Source organism: Micromys minutus (assembly GCF_963924665.1).
Source record: "Micromys minutus genome assembly, chromosome: X".
NCBI lineage: Eukaryota > Metazoa > Chordata > Mammalia > Rodentia > Muridae > Micromys > Micromys minutus.
This window is the reverse complement of record NC_137970.1, coordinates 49,590,810-49,611,134: the sequence shown is the minus strand read 5'-3', so window position 1 is coordinate 49,611,134 and position 20,325 is coordinate 49,590,810. Positions and strand designations below refer to the sequence as shown.

Here is a 20,325-nt window from a genome sequence, read left to right as displayed (position 1 = left end):
GGAACTGGACAGGGCGTCTGTCCTACAACAAGCAGCGCTATGAAGAAAGGAACAGTGTGCAAAAGGAGATTGAGTGTCGCCTTCTTACCCAAGAGCTGTGAGAGAATGTCTTGAAGTATTGTGAGATGATTTCAGAGGGCAAAAGGACTATTCCAAGGTGAGGTGGAGCTGACATTAAAAGATAAAAATGTCAAAACCTTCCCCTCACTAACAAGAGGTTTGTCTTGAGTCTTGAGACTGTCTTACTCAGTGCTGCGGTCCGTGGCTACTGCTTTCCTCTCCTGCTGCTCGTCCATCTTTGGGGTCACTTGCTCCTCTTAGCAGACTGAACTAGATGAAGATTTTCAAACTTTCACCCTCTCTCACTGTTACCACCACTGCTAAGGTGCTTCCCAGATGGATAGCCAATACTTAGCCTAGGCCAGAGCTTCACCTTGGGCTGGCCATTAGAACCCAGGCTCCTAGGTGTCAGTATCAGACTTCCCACTGACACACTTCGGTGAGTGTATTAAAACCTATGTGGTGCTATGGGGACCCACTGCTCTAAGCAATCATTAATCTTATTTCATAACAGCTACTCAACAAACATGGGACAGCTAATGGAAGATTGTTGCAGCGGGGGAGGGGGCAAGTTGTCCTCTATTTACTGCCTCAAGTGACTCATCTGTTTATTCCAGAATAATATTTAATTTCTAGTTGCCAGATCTCTTACTCAGCACAAAACAATATTTATTTAATTGTTACTTTTACGAGGCCCAGTCCCCAGATACTAAAACGGATGCAGAGAGGTGTAAAGTGAATTAATTGCTCAAGGTCAAACAGTAAGTAAATGGGTCCTGTCCTTAAGCCAACCCATGTCTGTGAGTGTCCCTCAGGCACAGTGTGTGTGCTTAGTGTAGACAAGGCCCTGGGTTCCAGCTCTAGCACTCAGAGCCACCAAAATGACAAGTGAAAGCCAAACCATGCCTGTCTGACTGCAGAGCTTGCACCCTTATGACTACAGAAACACAGAAAGATGAAGCAAACCCCAAACCCTCCAGTATTGGTACAAGGCCCGACTGGCTGCAGAGCAGCTGCTGTGAAGCTTACGGAAACATTTTGTTAGGTAACAGATTGGTTACTATCGCAATAGCCTCTGGCCTGGGGAGAGTTTTGATTACCTTCCTCCGTTGATTCTCTCATTCTCTCAATTTCCTTCCGAAAGCACTCAAACTGGGGCTGGGGGCATGCCTCAGTGCACAAAGCTGCAGCTTCAGTCTTTGATGTCATTTAAACCAGGCACCATGCTGCCTGTGCATTTAGAAAACAAAACCAGGGGCTAAGAAGTTAAGGTTGTATTTGGCTACATAATAAAACTGAGACTGGCCTGTTCTTTATGAGACCCTATCTAAAGAAGAAGAAGAATATGATGATGATGATGATGATGATGATGATGATGATGATGATGATGATGAAGAAGAAGAAGGAGAAGGAGAAGGAGAAGGAGAAGGAGAAGGAGAAGGAGAAAATGTCTAAAGAAAATACTTAATAGAAAGGGACATTAGCCCTTGAACTTGGGCCATATTCTCCCCAACCCCTCTGTCCTCTTTCCCCGAGCTCTATCTCTCAGCTCTGACAAGGAGACCTAACAAAGTGTGTTAGGGATTATCTGTAGAGTCCTGATCACAGGCAAGAGTATATGGCCTAAGTGACCACTTGGAATTTTCTCTGCACTTTGATGCTTCATGAAATCCTAACAGCAGGCCATAACCGTGTGGTCAATATGAACTCTTGGCTCAGTTGTGAAGATCAAAGTCATATTGATCTTGGCAGCCAGTCTTTCTAGACAGATTACTTTGCTGTCTGCCCCAGGCATGCCATTCCAGGTTTCCTCTCTAACACTAAACTACAACAGAACGCTGATTCTGGAAGCAAAGAGATCACTGCCCATTGGGGTTAAGTGTTAGAGTCAACTATCCAAAGCTGGCTGCTTCAGTTGATTAGAAGTTTCCTCAAAGGTTAGGGTGAGGCCAATTCAAACAAGTTACTGTCTAAGGGTAGACAGGCACTTTTTTGTCTTATTTATAGTTCTACGTAAACATTGACAGCAGCATACATCAGTTACACAACTCAGGAGAGAAAAGCTTGAAGAAGGAAAGTATTTCTTTTTGGCTCACGAGTTCAGATGGCTCAGCCCATCAGAACAGGGAAGGTATGGTGAAACAGCTCCGTCCACACTGTAGCAGGCCCGGAAAGGAAGGAGAATGACAGGAAGTGGCTGGGGATAATTTGCCTTCAAAAACCTGCCCCAGTGGTCTCCTTCCTCCAACTCGGCCTTCCCATCACAGTTTCTGAAGCCTCTCCAAATAGCACCAGCAGCTGAGGAGCAAGTATTCAAAACACGAGAGATCGAAATATAGGACTTAGAAAGTTGGCCACCTGACAGCGCTCCATTTTCTGGTGGTTGGAAAATATGTTGGAAGAGCCATGTGTTCCCAAAGAAACTGTTAGTTTTCCTAACCTGGCAGGAAGCAGGCACCTAGTGAGCTCTAGGCACCACTGCCAAACACAGTGCAACAACAAACACATTTATATGCCTTCTGGTCCATGGGCTCACTTTCCTTTTCTTTGCTACACTGGACTCTGCTCAGGATGAGACCTCCAAGCCAGCACTTACAAGTTATGAGGCTGGGTGCTAACTAATGTGGAAAAGCCAGACAGGAAAGGGAAAGAAAGAGCTTGTTGCAAGAGGAGCACTGAGACCTCATTCCTACTTTGCAATGAACAAAGTCTGTGGGCCTCGTGTCACCATCTGTAAACAGCAGGGGATGATTGATCGATCTGCCTTGGCTTAATGTCTCTAGCTGCCTAGTGATACGAAACAGAGAGCTTGGAAGTGAGACAGTGGAGACCTTGACATATATCCAGGCCGGCAAGCACCGGCCTCCAGTCCGAGGGTACCAAGGACATAGAACAGCCCAAGAGGTGAGTTTGTAGGAAAGACAATTTAAGATTTACTTAGTGGGCTGGAGAGATGGCTCAGTGGTTAAGAGCACTGGCTGCTCTTCCAGAGGACCTGAGTTCAATTCCCAGCAACCCCATGGTGGCTCACAACCATCTGTAATGGGGATCAGATGCCTTTTTCTGGTGTGTGTCTGAAGACAGCTACAGTGTACTCACATACATAAAATAAAATCTTTTTAAAACTTTTAAAAAGAATGTACTTGGTGTCATAGAAAAAAGAAGTCATGGTGAATGGCCAGTTGGATGGAAGGAGGAAAGTAGGCCTGAAGCAAGGTGTGAAAGTACCAGTGACTTCCCACGACTAGGAGAGAGAGAGAGAGAGAGAGAGAGAGAGAGAGAGAGAGAGAGAGAGAGAGAGAGACTCAAAGACAGGACAGAGGCAAGGGCTGTTTAAGAAGAGCACTCTCACCAGGATCCCATCAGGCGCTGAGCTGTGGGGAAATCAGCGTTGGACTGGGTGCCCAAAACTGCGGTTTCTAGTCCTGGCTCGGCAATGGACTTGCTGTGTGTCCTTGGGTAGTTTGTGCCCTCTCTAACCCTCAATTTCCTCACTTGTAATTTTGTGGTTTTCTTCAACCCTTTATTGAGAAAATATTAACATACAGTAAACCACCCATTTTTTCAAGTGTACAATATGATGAGTTTTGACATCTGTACAAACCAGAAAACTACCACCACAATCAAGGTCATTGGCATAAGCATCACCCCTCATTTTTTTTCTCCTTTTTTCCAATAATTTCTCATTTTCACCCTACTCTTTGCTCCTCCCTCCCCCACAACAATCACAGAAGATGATAGTCTTTCGGTGTTTATGTGCTTGTTTGATCATTTGTTTATTGATGAGGGATGGCCTGTGGGTACCAGGCCATCTGAGGACTTGCCAGAGTTGGTTTGCCCACTACCTTGTTAGGTAAGGTCTCTCCTTGTTTCTGCTGCTGTGTATTCAGGCCACAGCCTTCAAGATGGATCTCTTGCCTCTGCCTGCACTTCACTGTAGGAACGCTGGGATTGCTGAGTACTGAGATTGCAGATGTGTACAGCTGCCGTGTGCTACCCGCAGAGCCATCTCTCCAGTCCCAGGCACTGACACCCTTTTTGTCACTTGATGATTCTCTATTTTCTAATGGTTTCGTAGCTGGGATCCTATGATACAATATGTATCTTGGACAGCAGTTGGCTTCTTTCACAGTTGTGATATTCATCTATGTTCTGACATTCCTTCGTTCCCCCTCCCTCATTTCCCTGCTCCCTCTATCCCTCCATGCCTCCTGCCTGACATCATTCTGTACTTCCTGTCAGCCTCGTTTTGGAGTAGTATTGAATTTTCCTATTATGGAAATATCTCTAAAACATACATAAAATTTCAAAGTTTTCTCTTTTTTTGTCTAAAGTAAACTCTTTAATTGAACACGTATGTCTCCTGTTATTCTATGGGGTGAGAATTGTCCTTCTTTACAACCAGTGGCAAGGATCATCTTCCATCAAGCTGTCAGTGAGGGTGTGAGCAAGCCCACAGCCTGTTCAGGGCAGGGAACTCAGAGTGTGATGCGGTTGCACAGTTTGAGAGCCTCACTGAAGCCCTCGCATAGGGTTAGGTCGCTCTGAGTGGTGGAGCAGTCCAGGAACCGCTTGATCTCATAGGAGCAGGACCCCATCTGCAGGGGGTGAGAGGCAGGCTGGGCAGGCTCTGAGCTTCCCCCACTGAAGGCACTGGTCAGGGCGCTACCCATGACATGCCCTACAGCTGAGCCCACGGCTACACCTGCGGCGGTGGATGCCAGCTGAGCTGTAAGACCCGGCTGGCCAGAAGCGGCAGGTGCGGGGGCGGCTGCTGCAGGTGGTAGGTGCGCAGGAGGGTGGGCGGGGCGGCGGGGCTGCCTGGCACCCCCCGAGGCATGACAACAGTGGGATCAAGTTGAAGCTGAGTAAGAAGCTTAGACCTTAGCAGCCGCTCGGTGCGGTGGAACTAACGCCTCAAAGTTCTCATAAATAGCGTGTACCGTATAGATGCTGTGATTAACAAAATGACACAGACATACGTGTACAATTCTTGCTACCATGTGATTGGAATTAAAGATGTGCTTCTTTTGCTGCACTGTTTCCTAATTTTCTAATTGTCAAAATACATAGTAGGAACATGTAATGTCTTAAAAATAGTTTTACTGAACTATAATTGACATAAAGAAAGCACCATATCTAAAGCACACAAGATGAAATGGTTTCACATACAAAGGCTTATGAAGCCATCACTATAATTAAGATGGCAGGTATATGCCTCCTTTCCAAAGACCTCTCCCCAGCCACTGGACTTCTTTCTATCACCATAGATTAGTTTGATTTCCTAGAATCATATATAAATAGAATAGAAAAATAGATAATTTAGCCAGGTAGTGGTGCACACCTTTTATCCCAGCACTCAGGAGGCAGAGGCAGGAGGATCTCCATAAGTTTGAGGCCAACCTACCCTACAGGGTGAGTTCCAGGACAGCCAGGGCTACACAGAGAAACCCTAGCTCAATAAACTAGTATATAGTACATATAATTTTTAAGTAGATATTTTTACACTGCAGTCTTTCACTACCAAGATGTTTGGAGATTGCTCCATGATGGTGGTTTATCAAGAGTTCACTTTTTTTCCTGAGTAGTATCGCTTGGCATTGATATACCACATTTAAATGTGTTTTTGATTATTACAATGTCATTATGATTAACATCCACATATGAAGTCTGCTCTGTCTCTGTCTCTCCCTCTGTCTCTCTCTCTTCTCTTCTCGTCCTTGTTTTCTTTCTTCTCTCTTCCTTCCATTTGTTTAAAACAGGCTGTCATTTGCTTCTGTAATCTAGCCTTAAATTCATGGCACTTCTGCTTCAGCATTCCCAGTGCTGGGATTCCAGGTTCGAGCCAGCACAGCCAGCTTCATGTACAAATCTTGACATGGATATACATCTTTATTTCTTTGGGGTTGCTATGTCTATGTGTAAGTATTTGAGAAACTGCAGCGTTGTATAATCTCAGCAACTATGCAAATGGGACTGAGAGTTCTAGCACTGTTAAATCCTCCTCAACACAGGGAGTGCTCAGTTTTGAAATGCTAGATGTTTTAATCAGTATGGAGTAGACTCTGTAGGTTTTACCTTGAAATTCTCCAGGGCCCAATGATGCCAAACATCTTTTTTTAACTTTTAGCAGTGATATATCTTCTTTGGTGAAGTGTGTCTTGTATCTTTCACACAGCTTAAATTTTTTATATTTATTTTATATGAACAAAAGTTTTATATATGAACAAAAGATATATATATATATATATATATATATATATATATATATATATATATATATATATGCATCACATATGTACCTTGTACCATTAGAAGTTAGAAGATGGTAGAAATGACAAGAAGATGTTGTATTCTCCAGAACTGCCATTATGGATGGCTATGAGCCACCATGCAAGTGCTGGGAACTGAACCCAGTTCCACTTCAAGAGTAATAAGTTCTCTTAACCACTAAACCACCCCTCCAGTCTCTTTCAACATTTTTTTTTAATTAAAACAAGCTCTCACTTTGTACCTTAAATAAGCCTGGAATTTAGTATGTGGCCTAGGTTGGTCCCAAACCTGTCCCTCAGCCTCCTGGGTGCTGGAATCATAGACCACCACACTTTATACTCTGTTCTTTTTTTTTTTAAGATTTATTTGTTTTTATGTGGTTTTTTTTTTTTGGTTTTTTTTTTTTTTTTTTTTTTTTTTTTTGGTATGTATGTCTGTATGAGGCTGCTAAATCCCCTGTGGGTGCTGTAAATTTAACACTATCCAATACTCAGGCCCAAAAACAAAGCATGTCTCTCCGATTATTTACATCTTCTTCTTCTTCTTCTTCTTCTTCTTCTTCTTCTTCTTCTTCTTCTTCTTCTTCTTCTTCTTTTTCTTTCTCTCTTTCTTTCTCTCTCTCTCTCTCTCTCTCTCTCTCTCTCTCGTCAACATTTTATGATTTTTTTCAGTGTAGTGATCTTGTGACTTTTATCAAATCTATTCATAATTCAATTTATTTTGAGACAGAGCGTTCTTTGCATTGGACTTTAAATTTTCTTTCCTCAGCATCCAGTGTCCTGGGATAACAAACGAGCATCATTACACTCAGCAGTAGCATTGCACATTTTTTGTGCTTCTGGGGGCTATACCTTATTTGTGCTAAACAAGGGTTCTGCCACAGAAAAACATCTCCATATCAACATTTCATTTTTATGACATTCAAAAAGAAATTTCTGTTTCAATTTCAAGGTATTCATTGCTGATCTATGCACTATAATTTAGTTTTGCATGTTGTCTTTGAATGAGAAATCATGTGACTCATTAGTTCTAACAGTTGCTTGGTAGAATGCCTTAAACTCCATAAACAGAGGATCATATCGTTTATAAAATCAGTTTTAACTCTTCATTTCCTATCTGTGAATTTTCTATTCCTTTGTCTTCTTAGTACACTAGCAAGAGTCACTAGCCAAGTATTGTAAATAAAAAACAAGCACCTTTGTTTTGTTCTTAATCTAGTATGTATGTTTTCAGTCTTTCATTATGAAGTGTGAGGTTACATGTGGGGTTTTCATAATTGACTTTGACAGGTTGGAAAAGTTACCTTCTATTTAAAGGTGGCTGAGAGTTCTTTTGGTCTTGAACAATTATTAAACTTTGTCACATGTTTTTTCTTCATCTACTGACATAAGTACATGTTTTTCAATTTTTATCTAAGTATATAGTTCATTGGTAACTTGTCTGGATGTTGAAATGGCTATATTTCTGGAATGAATCCTACTGAATCGTGATGTTTTATTCTTTTTATATATCATTGCTTCTGTTAGCTTAAATGTTAAAGTTTTTAACTATTGGATTTGGGGAGGTGTTGAGAGGGACTATAGACAATGCCTCACTCTGTAGTACAGGCTGGCCTTGACCTCATAATTGACCATCCTAATTCAAGCTTCTTAAGTGAAAAGATTCCAGAAGTGAGCCATCATGCCAAGATAAACCAGTTTTAGGAAGAACATTTGTTTATACTTTACTTGTGATGTTCTTATACAGATTTGTCATCAGATTATCTGGACTGGTCACTTGGTGGCCCCTGTATGATTCTTAAGGCTATTTTTTAATATTTAAGATTCTGCAGCTCTGGACAAGCAGTGATAGTCCACGCCTTTAATCCCAGCACTTGGGAGGCAAAGGCAAATGGATCTCTGAGTTTAAGTTGAGCCTGGTCCACAAAGTGAGTTTCAGGACAGCCAGGGCTACACAGAGAAACCCTGTCTCACAAAAACAAAACAAACAAACAGAAAAAAACAAACAAAAATAGCACCAACAACAAAAGACTCTGCAGTCCTATTAAGAGTCTTTCTGCTTTGGATATGTCTATCCCTGTTTCCTTATTGCTAGTGTGCCTGCCTGTGTCCTCTTTCTTTCTCATACCCTTGTTCAGATGAATGTTTGACAGCCAGAGTCTGTTTTGGGTAAGCCAGCTTCCTCAGAGAATAACTGAGGAAACTCACAGTTCTCCCACAGAAAGTAAACTTGGGTCAAATACTTACTGTAGTATTGCATCTGCTGCTAGAGTGGATAACAGGTGATTCGATGAAGCCCTCAGTGCAAGAGCAGTATACTGTATGCTGTTAAGTGTATCCCATTTACCCTGAAGGACTGAGACTTGGCATAGCCTGCTATTTCTGACTTGGCGTGTATAGGCTTAATGTGAGTCTACCTGAGTCTCAGTCTGTAAAATTAGGAAGTAGATTCCTTAGAGTCTTTACTCTAAAATTGGAAGTGGATTGCAGCAAAGCTAAATGACCAGATGAGAGAGTATGGATTAAAATATTTTCAGTGATATTGTTGGCTTGAAAGGCTTTGAAACTATAAGGTTGTAGCCTATTCAACTTAGCTATATTGACACAAAGTGTAGAAGGATAAAAGTTCATTGGTTTAAATACTCAGTGTTCAGGAAAGGCTATTTTCCGGTACGTTAGTCCACATAAGAAAGAACCAATGCGTTCTGAAAAAGAACCAATGCGTTCTGAAAACAAAACAAACAGTCCCAAATGCAGAAAGCACTGAGAGGAACAAATTAAAAGATCAAATATATATATTAAAAAAAAACACAGGTTCACTGCAGATCTGGAGCTGGGTACTTGACACAATGAATAGATGGTGATTAAATAGATTTAGAGAAACTGAGAGTTGGAGAAAGAGTCTTTTGATACAATATCAGAAAATAGAAAGGGAGCTAAGAATAGAGTTCAGTGATAGAATCCTTGTCGACCATGTACACAGCTCTAGATTCTACCACAAGCACTGCAAAAGAAGAAGAAGAAGAAGAAGAAGAAGAAGAAGAAGAAGAAGAAGAAGAAAAAGAAGAAGAAGAAGAAGAAGAAGAAGAAGAAGAAGAAGAAGAAGAAGAAGAAGAAGAAGAAGAAGAAGAAGAAGAAGAAGAAGGAGAAGAAGAAGGAGAAGAAGAAGCAGAAGCAGGCTAAGAGAAACCTGGTAGTAGTGGCACTCACCCTCAATCTCAAAACTCTGGAGGCAGTAGCAGGTGGGTCGCTGTAAGTTCAAGATCAGCGTGGTCAATAGAGAAAGGTCTGGGACAGCCAAGGCTAGCACAGAGAAACCCTGTCTCAAAACACCGAGGAGGAGGAGGAGGAGGAGGAAGAGGAGGAGGAGGAGGAGGAGGAGAAGGAGGAGGAGGAGGAGGAGGAGGAGGAGGAGGAAAGGGAGGGGAGGGGAGGGGAGGGGAGGGGAGGGGAGGGGGAGGGGAGGGGAGGGGAGGGGGAGGGGAGGGGAGGGGAGAAGAGGAGAAGGGAGGGGAGGGGAGGGGAGGGGAGGGAAGGGATCAAGAAAAGGAGGAGGGGAGATGAGGGGTAGAAGAGGGGAGGGAAATCGAAAAACATTTGAAGCCATCATCCTTGAGCAAGAAATTTTTATTTATTCACAGAGAAAATGATTACATAGCACTTAACACTAGGCCCTGAGCAAGGCTGGAGAAATAATGTGAAACTCTGAGGAAGGTCACTATCCTGGTCAGACACAGAGAGAATGGTAGACAAGGCTTGGTCCCTTTTTAAAAAGTGAGTGTGGCGTTTCCCCCCTCCAGAAGTGTCTTCACTGCCTTCTCCTAAATGCGCCTCATCAGGGCTTTCAGGCATCTGATTAATGACTGCTAAGCACATAGTCAGATGTGCCAACAGGATTTCATCGGAGACCTGAGCCCCCGCCATACTCTCCACCTGCCCCACCTCTAACATTCCAACGGCCCTCCCTTCCTCCGTGCAGATGTAGGCTCTTCACAAGTACTGAGAAGTGTGAAGAAGTGGGGCGATAAGACAGAAACGGCAGCATACCTAATGCCATAGGCTCTACCCCATGGTGGTGCTCTCTCTACTTAGCACTGAGTCCAACTAAACCTTCCAAAGTCTTTACCTCTGTTTGGTATACGTTCCTTATACTGTGCACTCTGTCAGAAGGTACAGTGGCTTTTGGGCTTTTGAATAGACCCACCTCTAGCTCCATGTCACCTCCCCTTACCTCTTCCTTCCATCTCCCACTTACCCTGCTGTGGTCCTTATTAAGCCTTCATTAATTTCTGACAATAACAGGAATTTGTGGGGAAAAGAAAGCCTGCAGTTTATTTACAGAGTTTGGCTCTTGGAGTGTCTCTTGCTCTATTTTAACTCCAGGGATGGAGGAGTTTGCAGAGCTCGAGTTTTGTTAACCAAAGAATGAAGAATCTAGTCCTACATTTGAGTTCTTTTTTGAGAGGTCTCTCTGGACTTCAAAGACACTTGCTTGAGAGTCTGGGTAAAGATCCAGAACACTACTTCAGCACTTAAGTGGGGAAAATGGAGAAATTTGAGGACCAGTTGGTCCAAGGATGATGGCAAAAAAAAAAAAAAAAAAAACGAAAGGGCTGCCTTCTGAATACAGACATTGTATTCACATGAGGTTTGAGCCTTGGGAGGGGGGCTCTCACTAGCCTGGGGGTAGTGGTTCAGGTTAGAAAGAACTTTGGGACTACCGAGTAAAAGGAATGGATAATACATTTAAATATAGCCACTCTTCAAAGTCTGAGATTCCGTTGAACAGAACGTTTATTTTGGTAATTAGGCACTAGCTTAGCAATGCAGCTGTGTGTTGAAAATAATGCTTTCTGTTCATGGAAAGTTATGGGTTCCACCCCTAATTTTTCCCAGTCTCTTTAGAAAGATAGCACATTTGTTTTATCCTTCCCAACTCTCCCACAAGCTCAACTGCTTTGTCAAAATTTCTTTGTCTTCCCCCATATAAAAGCAGAGGTAATTATGCTGAACAATAACTAGAAACTCCCTAGCTTTGATTGTCAATTCTAGAAAACTTCTGCTAACCCTGCATTTATAAAATAAAGGAAATTGAGTGCCATAACAGCAAAGGACAAAGAAGGCTCATTTATTGTCAATATGGTCATAACTGTTGTCAACATCATCATCATCATCTTGATCTTGCTGGTAACTTACTAGTCATGTGTCATACCGTGTTATTCTTCGGGTATTGATGTAACAGGCTGTATTTCCTTGCTTTAACTTAACAAATTTTTCTTTCACTTGGAATGTCTGACTCCTTTACAGAAGGAGGATAAAAGCATTGTAGCTTTCATCATTTTGAACTATGTTTGGGACATATGCCTTTGGTTTCCTGAAGAACTGGGCAGTAAGTTTGACTGCTTGAGAGGACATAGGAGAAGGATTGATCTATGACCAAAGGACCCAAGAGCATTCCCATTATCCCTTTCAGCTTGTGGAGTCTTAAAGCACTGCATTTGCTCACAGCCCGGGGCGTGTTCTGAGAAACTGGATCCCTAAGGAGTCCAGATTCTAGACGCTGCCCCTTCCGCTCTGAGGGAGGGCTGGGAACCAATTGCGTTACTCTTTGCAAGTTTACCAACAAATTAACATAGCCACTTTAAGGGTTAGGAGGAAATTGCTTAACAAGTGTGGGGGGGGGGGGGGACTCGTTGCTGAGAGTCACCCTGCCAGGAAGAATTGTACTTCGATTTTGTGGTCCCACCTCCTTCCGGATTGTGGCTGTGGGACCCTTCTGAGGTGGAGAATCCTGGGCTGCAGCGTGCAGGTCACACAGGGGCTGGTAGCTGTTTGTTGTGGTTCAACCTTTAAAAAGCAGCCCAGAGAGAGGCACATTACAGGGGGCGAGTGCGGGAGCTGGAGTGTCTTACTGGTTTTTACATTTTTTTTTCCAGTTTTGAGCTCAAATAACCCCTGGCCAGAGGCTACATGTTTTGTTTTTCTCTCCTCAGTCGGGTGTCCAGCATTGCTGTGAACCACCCCTGAACTAACTGTGAAGGTTTATTATGAACATCTAAGAAATAGGAGCGCGGCGGGGGGTAGGGTTCGGGCGGGGAGGGGGTAGGCGGGGCACGGGTGTGGGGAGCACAGGAATCCCTGAATAAATGAGTATTGTTGACTTGGACACAGTCAAGTCAAGAGCCAATGCCTCATTCCCACGGGAAGGGCAAAGTTTTTCTCACCTGTGAGTGAGGCTCGGAGAGACGGCAAAGCCTTCCTCGGTCCGAATATGAATGTCGCCGGTGAGCTGCAAGTGCTAGCGTTTACGGATGCAAAAGCTAGCATCTGCAGGTCCCTCTTTTTCAGGACACAGTCTAAGAAGGAAGTCGTGGGAAGGGTATTCTTAGTGCTTCTGAGAAACCCCCAAGAACACAAGACAAGCCTCTTGTGACCTCAGTTTCTTCAAAACTCAGTACTGTTCTCGGGCTGTGTTTTTGCGCACTTCCTGAGGTCTGAGACTTAGCGGATAAAAGTGAGTTTACTTCAGCTGTTGTTATTCATAGGCCTCTGTGGAAAAACATGGCTTTGCCACTTCTGGCTTGTTCTTCTGATTGAACACCTCGCTCATGTGATTCTTCTTAGCTGTCAGGGCATAAATTGCCTAATACTCTGAATAAACTTAGCTATTGCATGAAGCTTTCGCCCACCTCATTTTTATGCCCCCCCCTCCGCTCTCCCAGGTTCCTGCCACCAACTAAACATGCAAACCCCTCCTCTCAGGTGTTTACAGTGGAACACTGCTCACTTGCAGAGATCTCCTAAGAGACTAGCTGACTCCTCCCTTCTGTGCTACATGTAATCAATTCATTGGGGTTCTGGACTGCTTCAATAGCTTGTGCATCTCCATCAGAATGCACAAAGCCCACCCAACCCCAGCTTTTTTATATGCATATGTGTTTGCCTGTCTTTTCTTCACTCCTTCACTGCCCCTAGTCAAGTCAAGTCCCAGCCCTGCAGGTCATGATGGTTTTTGTGTTTTCCATATCCGATTTATTTCACATACCATAAACATTTTCAGTTCCATTCTTTTTTTCTTTAAGACTGAATAAAATTCTAATGAGTATAAGTATCACATTTTTTATCCATTCTGTTGATGGACATCTATGCTGGTTCCGTTTCCTAGATATTAGAACAATAAACATGGATGTGCAAGTCTCTCTGTGATATGTTGGCTTAGAGTCAATTGGACATATGCCCAGGAATGGTATATGGGTTATATTGCAGACTAATTTTTAGGGTTTGGAAAAACATCCATACAAATTCCCATGCTATGTGCAACAATTTACATTCCCACCAGCAGTTTGTAGGTGCTCCTGTCCCCATATGCTCTCCAGGATTTGTTTATTTTCGGAATAGATAGTGGTCATTCTGATTAGAGTAAGGTGAAATCTCCAAGCTATTTGAGTTTGCACCCCCTTGATTGCTAACAATGATGAACGAGTTTCAAGTTTCTTTTTGTTGCTGTTGGTGGTGAGAGGTTCTTCAATCAAGTCTTGGTTTCCCCTCTAGCTCACTATGTACCTGAGAGTGAGTCTGGGCTCCTAATCCTCCTCCTTCCACCTCACAAGGGTGGGAATTACAGGCTCGTGTCATTATTTCTTACTTTCAACTGTTTATTCATTGCTTATATTTCTTCCTTTGAAAACTATTTAGTTCATTGGTCCGTTTATAGATTGGATGATTGGGATTTAACTTTTGTACTTTTTTAATGTTTTAGATGGTGACTTTAGATAGTAATTCTTTGAGAGATGAGTAAGACAGGGAGAGATGATTCTGAATATATATCACATTTTATTTTCATTTTAGTATTTTTAAGTTTTTGAGACAGAGTCTCATGTATAGCAGGCAGAGCTTGTACTCAGTATGTAACCTAAGCTGACCTTGAACTCCTGATCCTCCTTCCTTCAAATCTCAAGTGCTAGGATGACAAGTATTGTGTCGCAATGCTCAGCTTATATAACTTTCTTAAAATAAAAATTTTATGAAGACACAAAACAAGTGAGTAGGTGTTGCTAGGAGTCAGAGATGGTGGCAAGAACATCTGGCATGACTATAAATAGATGGTAAAAAGAAGAGTCTTTGTGATGTTGAAATAGTTGTACATCTTAATTGTGATAGAAATCTTTACATAATAAAAGGATACATACTATTAGCATGTATCACACCACTGTCGGTTTCCTCATTTTAATATTGTACTACAGTTACATAAAGGAAAATTAGGAAAATGATTAATGGAACCCTCTGAGCTGTCTTGACTGGTCTCTGTAAATCACTTATTGTTTCAACTTTTTAAGTTTTTGAAATTTAAATTAATTTTTAAAGTTATGTCAAATAAAGTGTAAACTTCCTTGAACTGTATAAAGGATATTTTATAAGTCTGGTTCTCAGTTTTCACTGTACTGTAGGTATTCAGTTACAGATGACTTTCTGAATTAATAGGTTCTTTTCTTCTTCACAGCACAACTGAGGTATTTTTAAATCAGGATAGAACAGTATGTATGTATACATACATAATATATACTCCAAGTAATATCTCAAAGGGATACACCCTGCTTTCCTTTCCTGCCACTTTTAGTGTCAGGAACTGAATCTAGGACCTCATTCATGCCAGACAAGTACTCTTTCCACTGAGTCTCTGCCCCCTTGAAAATCAGTGTAAGATTTAGAGGTATATTTTTACATGTGAAAATAGTCACACTTTTATGTGCTCAGTTTTTAATATTCTCAAACATGCTAATGCACACTACCACTGAACCATTGTTGCTAAAATTCCTTCCAATGGTGAAACATAAATAATATCTACCCCCTTTCCTTGGCTTCTAACGATAAACCAAGACATGAGCCTACCTAAATCATTCTGGGAAATCAGTAAGTTTATTGGGCTTCCTTGTAGAGCATAGATGAGGAATTACTTACAGAAGTGTGAGTGCTCTTCCCACAACAGGAAAAGCTTATGCAACAAAAATGAGGACTTTTCCACAGCCACATAGATGGAGCTATATGGCTGTACCCATTTATTTTTGCTCCATCAGGCCACGGGCAATTGAGGTAGCATTGTGTACAACAGGTAGTAAGAAGCAGGATACTCCAGTGAGACTCTCATGTCCCGGTAGCTGGACTTTGCTACTTTATGAGTTCTTCAGTTTGCCATCTTTTATCACCCCCATTTCATCCCCTATCACTAGATAGGAGAGAAAGAATAGGAAATGGAGGGGGAGAAAGAAAGGGGGGAGAGGGAGGGAGGGAGGAAGAGGGAGAAAGATCCCTGAATCTAATTTCTTTCTTCTTTTGTTTCTTCTTTGAGCACGACTATCAACAAACTACAACCAGCCCTCCTGAATGGTCAAAAGCCACCCACCCCACCCTCTGAAAATTTCCCAGAATTCCAAATGTCACACAACTGCAAAAACTCTCTACAGCTGGTAAAACTGTATCTCTGCTAGAGCATAAGGCAAATCAGAATGAGCTGCTGTGGACAGTCTAAAGCAGTGCCACATCTCTACACCTGGAAGTAAAAGAAAAGCACACTCTTATACTATTTCTGTATTTTTAAACAAACTAAAATTCCAAAATTCTCACTACATGTACCTCTCTACCCCTCTGTGCTGGGGCATAAAACATTGACATGCACAGCTGGGATGATCTTTTCCAAGAGGATGCAACTAAATGCCCCAAGATGGCAGTTTGCTCAGAAAAGAGTCACAACAACCTTGAAAAAGTACCAACACAGTCACTCCAAAATGTTCCTTTGTGCCTGTCTCTAATAAATCTCACCTTCTTCTCTTTGTTTTTATGTCCCCATAATTTTGTCTTTTCTAGAATGTCCTGAGTGGGGTCATTTGTGTTTATCTTCTTTTATTTAGCATAATGCCTTTGAGAACTGTCCAAGTTGCTGTGTGGATCACTGGCTCATTACTATCTGTGGGTGTGCTGCATTTTGCTTTATTAACATATATGCATTTGTTTATTCTTTTACCAGTATATTTGAATTCTTGTCAGTTCTTAGCAATTATAAAAAGAACATACTATAATTATAGATAACTAGGGTCATCGGATTGTTTTGAATTTTGTCCCCCCACTGTAGTACTAAGCATCAAACCCAGGACCTGGCACATGCTACATAGTGACTCCGTCTCTGAATTGTACCTTCATCCCTAGATATAGGGTATTGTAGGATTTCAGCGGAATATGTTAAGTGCATGATTGACTTCACAAGAAGTCATCAGGCTATTTTCCAAAGTGTATATACAATTCTCCATTCCCACCAGCCATGTATGAGATTTCCAGCTCCTCTATATCCTCCCAATGGTATTATCATTTCATAGGCAGTCTTCTTTGTGGATATGTAAGGGATGTCTCATTGTGAGGTTTCCTGTGTGTTTGGTTGGTTGGTTTTGGTGTTCTGAGAATAGGTCTTACCATGTGGCCCAGAGTGGCGTTGAATTCTTAATCTTCCTACCTCAGCTTTCCAAGTTCTCGGATTACAGGTATTTACCAGCCCATTCCTGGCTTATATTGTAGTTTTAATATGCATTTCTTAACTGATTAAAGATATTTATCAACTTCTCATGGGCTTAATTAGTATTTGTTTTGTGTGTATGATGAACGTCCAAGACTTTTGTCTCTGTTTTAAATTGAATTCTTTGCATTCTTCCTGTTGAATTGTGATAATCTGCTCAAACATGTGTGCTAGATATATATTTTGCCAGATATATATGCTACAAACATTTTTCTAATCTGTTATCTGCCTTTTCACTTTTGTAACTTTTAATATTGATTCTGTATCTGTGTGGTGTGTGTACATACTTGTGTGTGAGGACGCACGCATGTGGATGTCAGAGGACAGCTCTGGCTGTCAGTCCTTACCCTCCATCTTGTCTGATGCAGGCTTTCCTCTGTTGTTTGTGGCTGTGGTGCACACTCTCTGTGCTAGCCAGCTCACGAACTTCAGGAGGTTCTCCTCCCATCTTACTGTAGAAGAATACAGAATTACAAACAACTGACACGGTGTCCAATTTTTACATGAGTTCGGGGAATCCAAATCATCAGGCTTGGGAAGCAAATGTTTTTCCTGGCTGAGCCATCTGTTTGGCCATCATGACTTTTTTTTTTTTTTTAAGCACAGAAGTTTTAAGCTAAATGTAATAATGCAGATTTATAGCCCCATGTTTACAAGATTCCTTCCCTGGAAGAGAAGTAAATAATGTCTATCCCCTTTGTTAAGGTTCCACTGACAAACTGAAGTAAGATTCCTCCACCGGAGAACAAATCAATTTATTACTTGCAGTGGGTGAGGGAGTAGACAGGAACATAGGACACTTTAAAGAAAACACACAGAAAGGCCTGCACCCATCAGGAATGATGGCTTCTTACTGGCTGTGTAGACAAAAACCCCTCCCTTCAGCTGCCCCATCTATATTCTCTAGCCCCTCCCCCAGACTAAGGTCATTCAAGGCAGAATTGTATACACTGGTTGGGAGAGGTGGTTAGTTCCTGGCCAGCTTGGGCTACATCAGACCGTGGTTGTTTGGTTAGTTATCTAAGGATAAGTTTTAAGTTTTGATGAAGCCTAGTGTACCAATGTTTTACTTATAGACTATACTTTATATGAACATTGTATGAGATCTTTGTTTACACAAATTATTTTCTCCTACAATGCCTTCCAGAAGTTTTACAGTTTTGCATTTTAAGTCTATGACCCATGTTGCATTGATTTTTCTATACAGTATAGCTCCAACTCTCTCTTCTACATACAGTTACATGTGATCATTATTTTATTTGAAAGTACTTTGGGGACTGAGCTGGTACTGTGGCTGAGTGGTTCAGCACTTCCCTAGCATGATGAATCCTTGTGTTCAGTCCCCAGTATTGCCAAGGGAACACTTTGGGAAAAGCACAACAAGAATTTTAATCCACACTCCACATAAGTGGGAAATTTGATTATGGAAGCATTGTGTGATTTCTCAAGGTCCCACATATCATAATAGGTGAAACTGGCATACATGTAAGTCCCGATGCCCTGCTTTCCTGGACCAGGATTTTTGAAACCAGACAGCTAGAGCTCAGAATAGCAGCCTAGTAAATAAAGATGATTCCTGAGAACGGCTTATTTGGTGCTAAAGTACAAGGCACAGGCAGGCACACACAGTGGAGTGGCCCTTCCCTCTGGCTCACTCGGGGTTGTTCACTTGGAAGGAGAAAGAAACTGGCCCAGCACCCTTGCTCAGGTGACACTTGGTGAATGCTTTTTGATGATGATGATGAAGTCTTGGAACGAGTTCAGAGAAGGACTCTAAAAATAATTACAGAGTTACAAAAGTAAATTGAAGCTGAAAAGAAACGTTTAAAAGAACTAAGATTATTTAACCTAGAAGAGAAAGGCTCAAGATGAAACCCGATAACAGCTTTTAAACAAACAAAAAACTTGGGCTCTCCTTCTGAGGGCTGAGCAAGGGGAAATGGGCTGGAAGAATGTGAGTAAAAGGGCACCAGTCCTCAGTGAGGATTGGCACAGATATGCATCCTCTAAAAGAAGATAAACTTATTGTGAGTTTGAAGGTTAGAGATTTGCCAAACGTAGGCTTTGTTGATGAACTTCAGCACGTGGCTTCCACGGCCATCTTACATAGCATCTCTGAAAATCTTCAAATGGCCCCCTGAATATATTCTATTTTCTAGTGAAATTCTAGAAGGCTTTTTTTTTTTTTAAGCTGTGATCTTTTCCCGCTCCTTAATCTTCGAATTAAGATTTTTAGCATTTATATTTCTGCTCCAAGGACTGAGACAAGCCTGTCTAAATCCTAAAGCTTACCCTGCACCCTCTTCACCCTTAAACCCAAGCATCTAAATTTCTGAAGCTCCATATGTGGCCTAGTATCCCCGCCTTCTGTTACAGAATTGACTAGTCCAGTTTCAGCACCCACATTTGGATCCTGTTTCATATTTCGCCTCTGTATAACCTCGGAAAGGCGGGACAACTGAGGCGGTGGTGCATCACCAGACAGCTCAGTAACTCGCGGTGTCTCTGTGCTCCTTTTCTGTGCAGCCTGGGTCGGAGCCCTCGCCATGGGCATGATCTTCTTCTGTTCTCCCATTGTGAGTATATTCACTGACCGTTTGGGCTGCCGGATCACCGCCACCACCGGGGCTGCTGTTGCTTTCATTGGTCTTCACACCAGCTCCTTCACCAGGTAAGGCCTCGGTCGCTGGCTACTTTTCCAAGGCTAAGAATTGGCTTCTTTCATGGGGCTGTAGCTATGAGCACCGTTGTTATTCCAGGATCCTCTGTGACCCTGGCCATGGAGGGCCCTCAAAGATCTTCCCCCTAAGATTCAGAATCCAAAGCAACTTATTTTATCTGGAGTCTGTAGGGTACATATGCAATGAATAATGCCCATCCCCCAAAAGACCCAAAGTTCCAAAATGTTGTGAGGAGTCTAAACCTAGTGGCTTATAGATCTCAGCTTCAGTCCTGCTTTGACCATTGAATTGTGCATCTTTTGCTGTCTGGGCCTCACTTTCTATATCTTTAAGGGATCTCTCCATGTTCACCTCTAAAGTGGCACACATCTCACATAACCTTGCCTTTCCTTTCTGAAGTAATCTTGGGCTCACTTGGGCTAATGTGAAAATGTAGCATTTTCAAATGAATCTTCAGCTGAAAACCATATCCTCCGAGCATATGGCTGGTTAACATGTCTGGCCCTTTTCTGGGTGTCTCTGGCTCTAAAAAAAAAAAAAAAAAAGTGAGCCAGACACAGAGGGATCCTCACGTCTTGGGCATGGGAAGGATGTTTAGCAACATTCTCCACTGAAGTACAAACCTAAACCCCAGCAACCCAGCTAAAACTTAAATCTTAGACGCACTGATCCCGAGATTTGGTAGTGCTAGGTGAGAAGGCTACAGATGTATTTCTGCCTCCTTTCCTGTTAGCCCTGAACAAGAATAAAG

At 42.2% G+C, this 20,325-nt stretch overlaps 1 protein-coding gene across 1 annotated transcript in view; it reads left to right on the top strand.

The window, feature by feature from the left end:
* SLC16A2 (solute carrier family 16 member 2) overlaps nucleotides 1-20,325 on the top strand; it is a 110,321-nt gene that overhangs the window by 76,451 nt on the left and 13,545 nt on the right. The window contains exon 2 of the mRNA XM_080910913.1: nucleotides 19,420-19,564. Coding sequence (XP_080767039.1) covers nucleotides 19,420-19,564 — 145 coding nt within the window. The remainder of the gene's footprint in view (nucleotides 1-19,419; nucleotides 19,565-20,325) is intronic.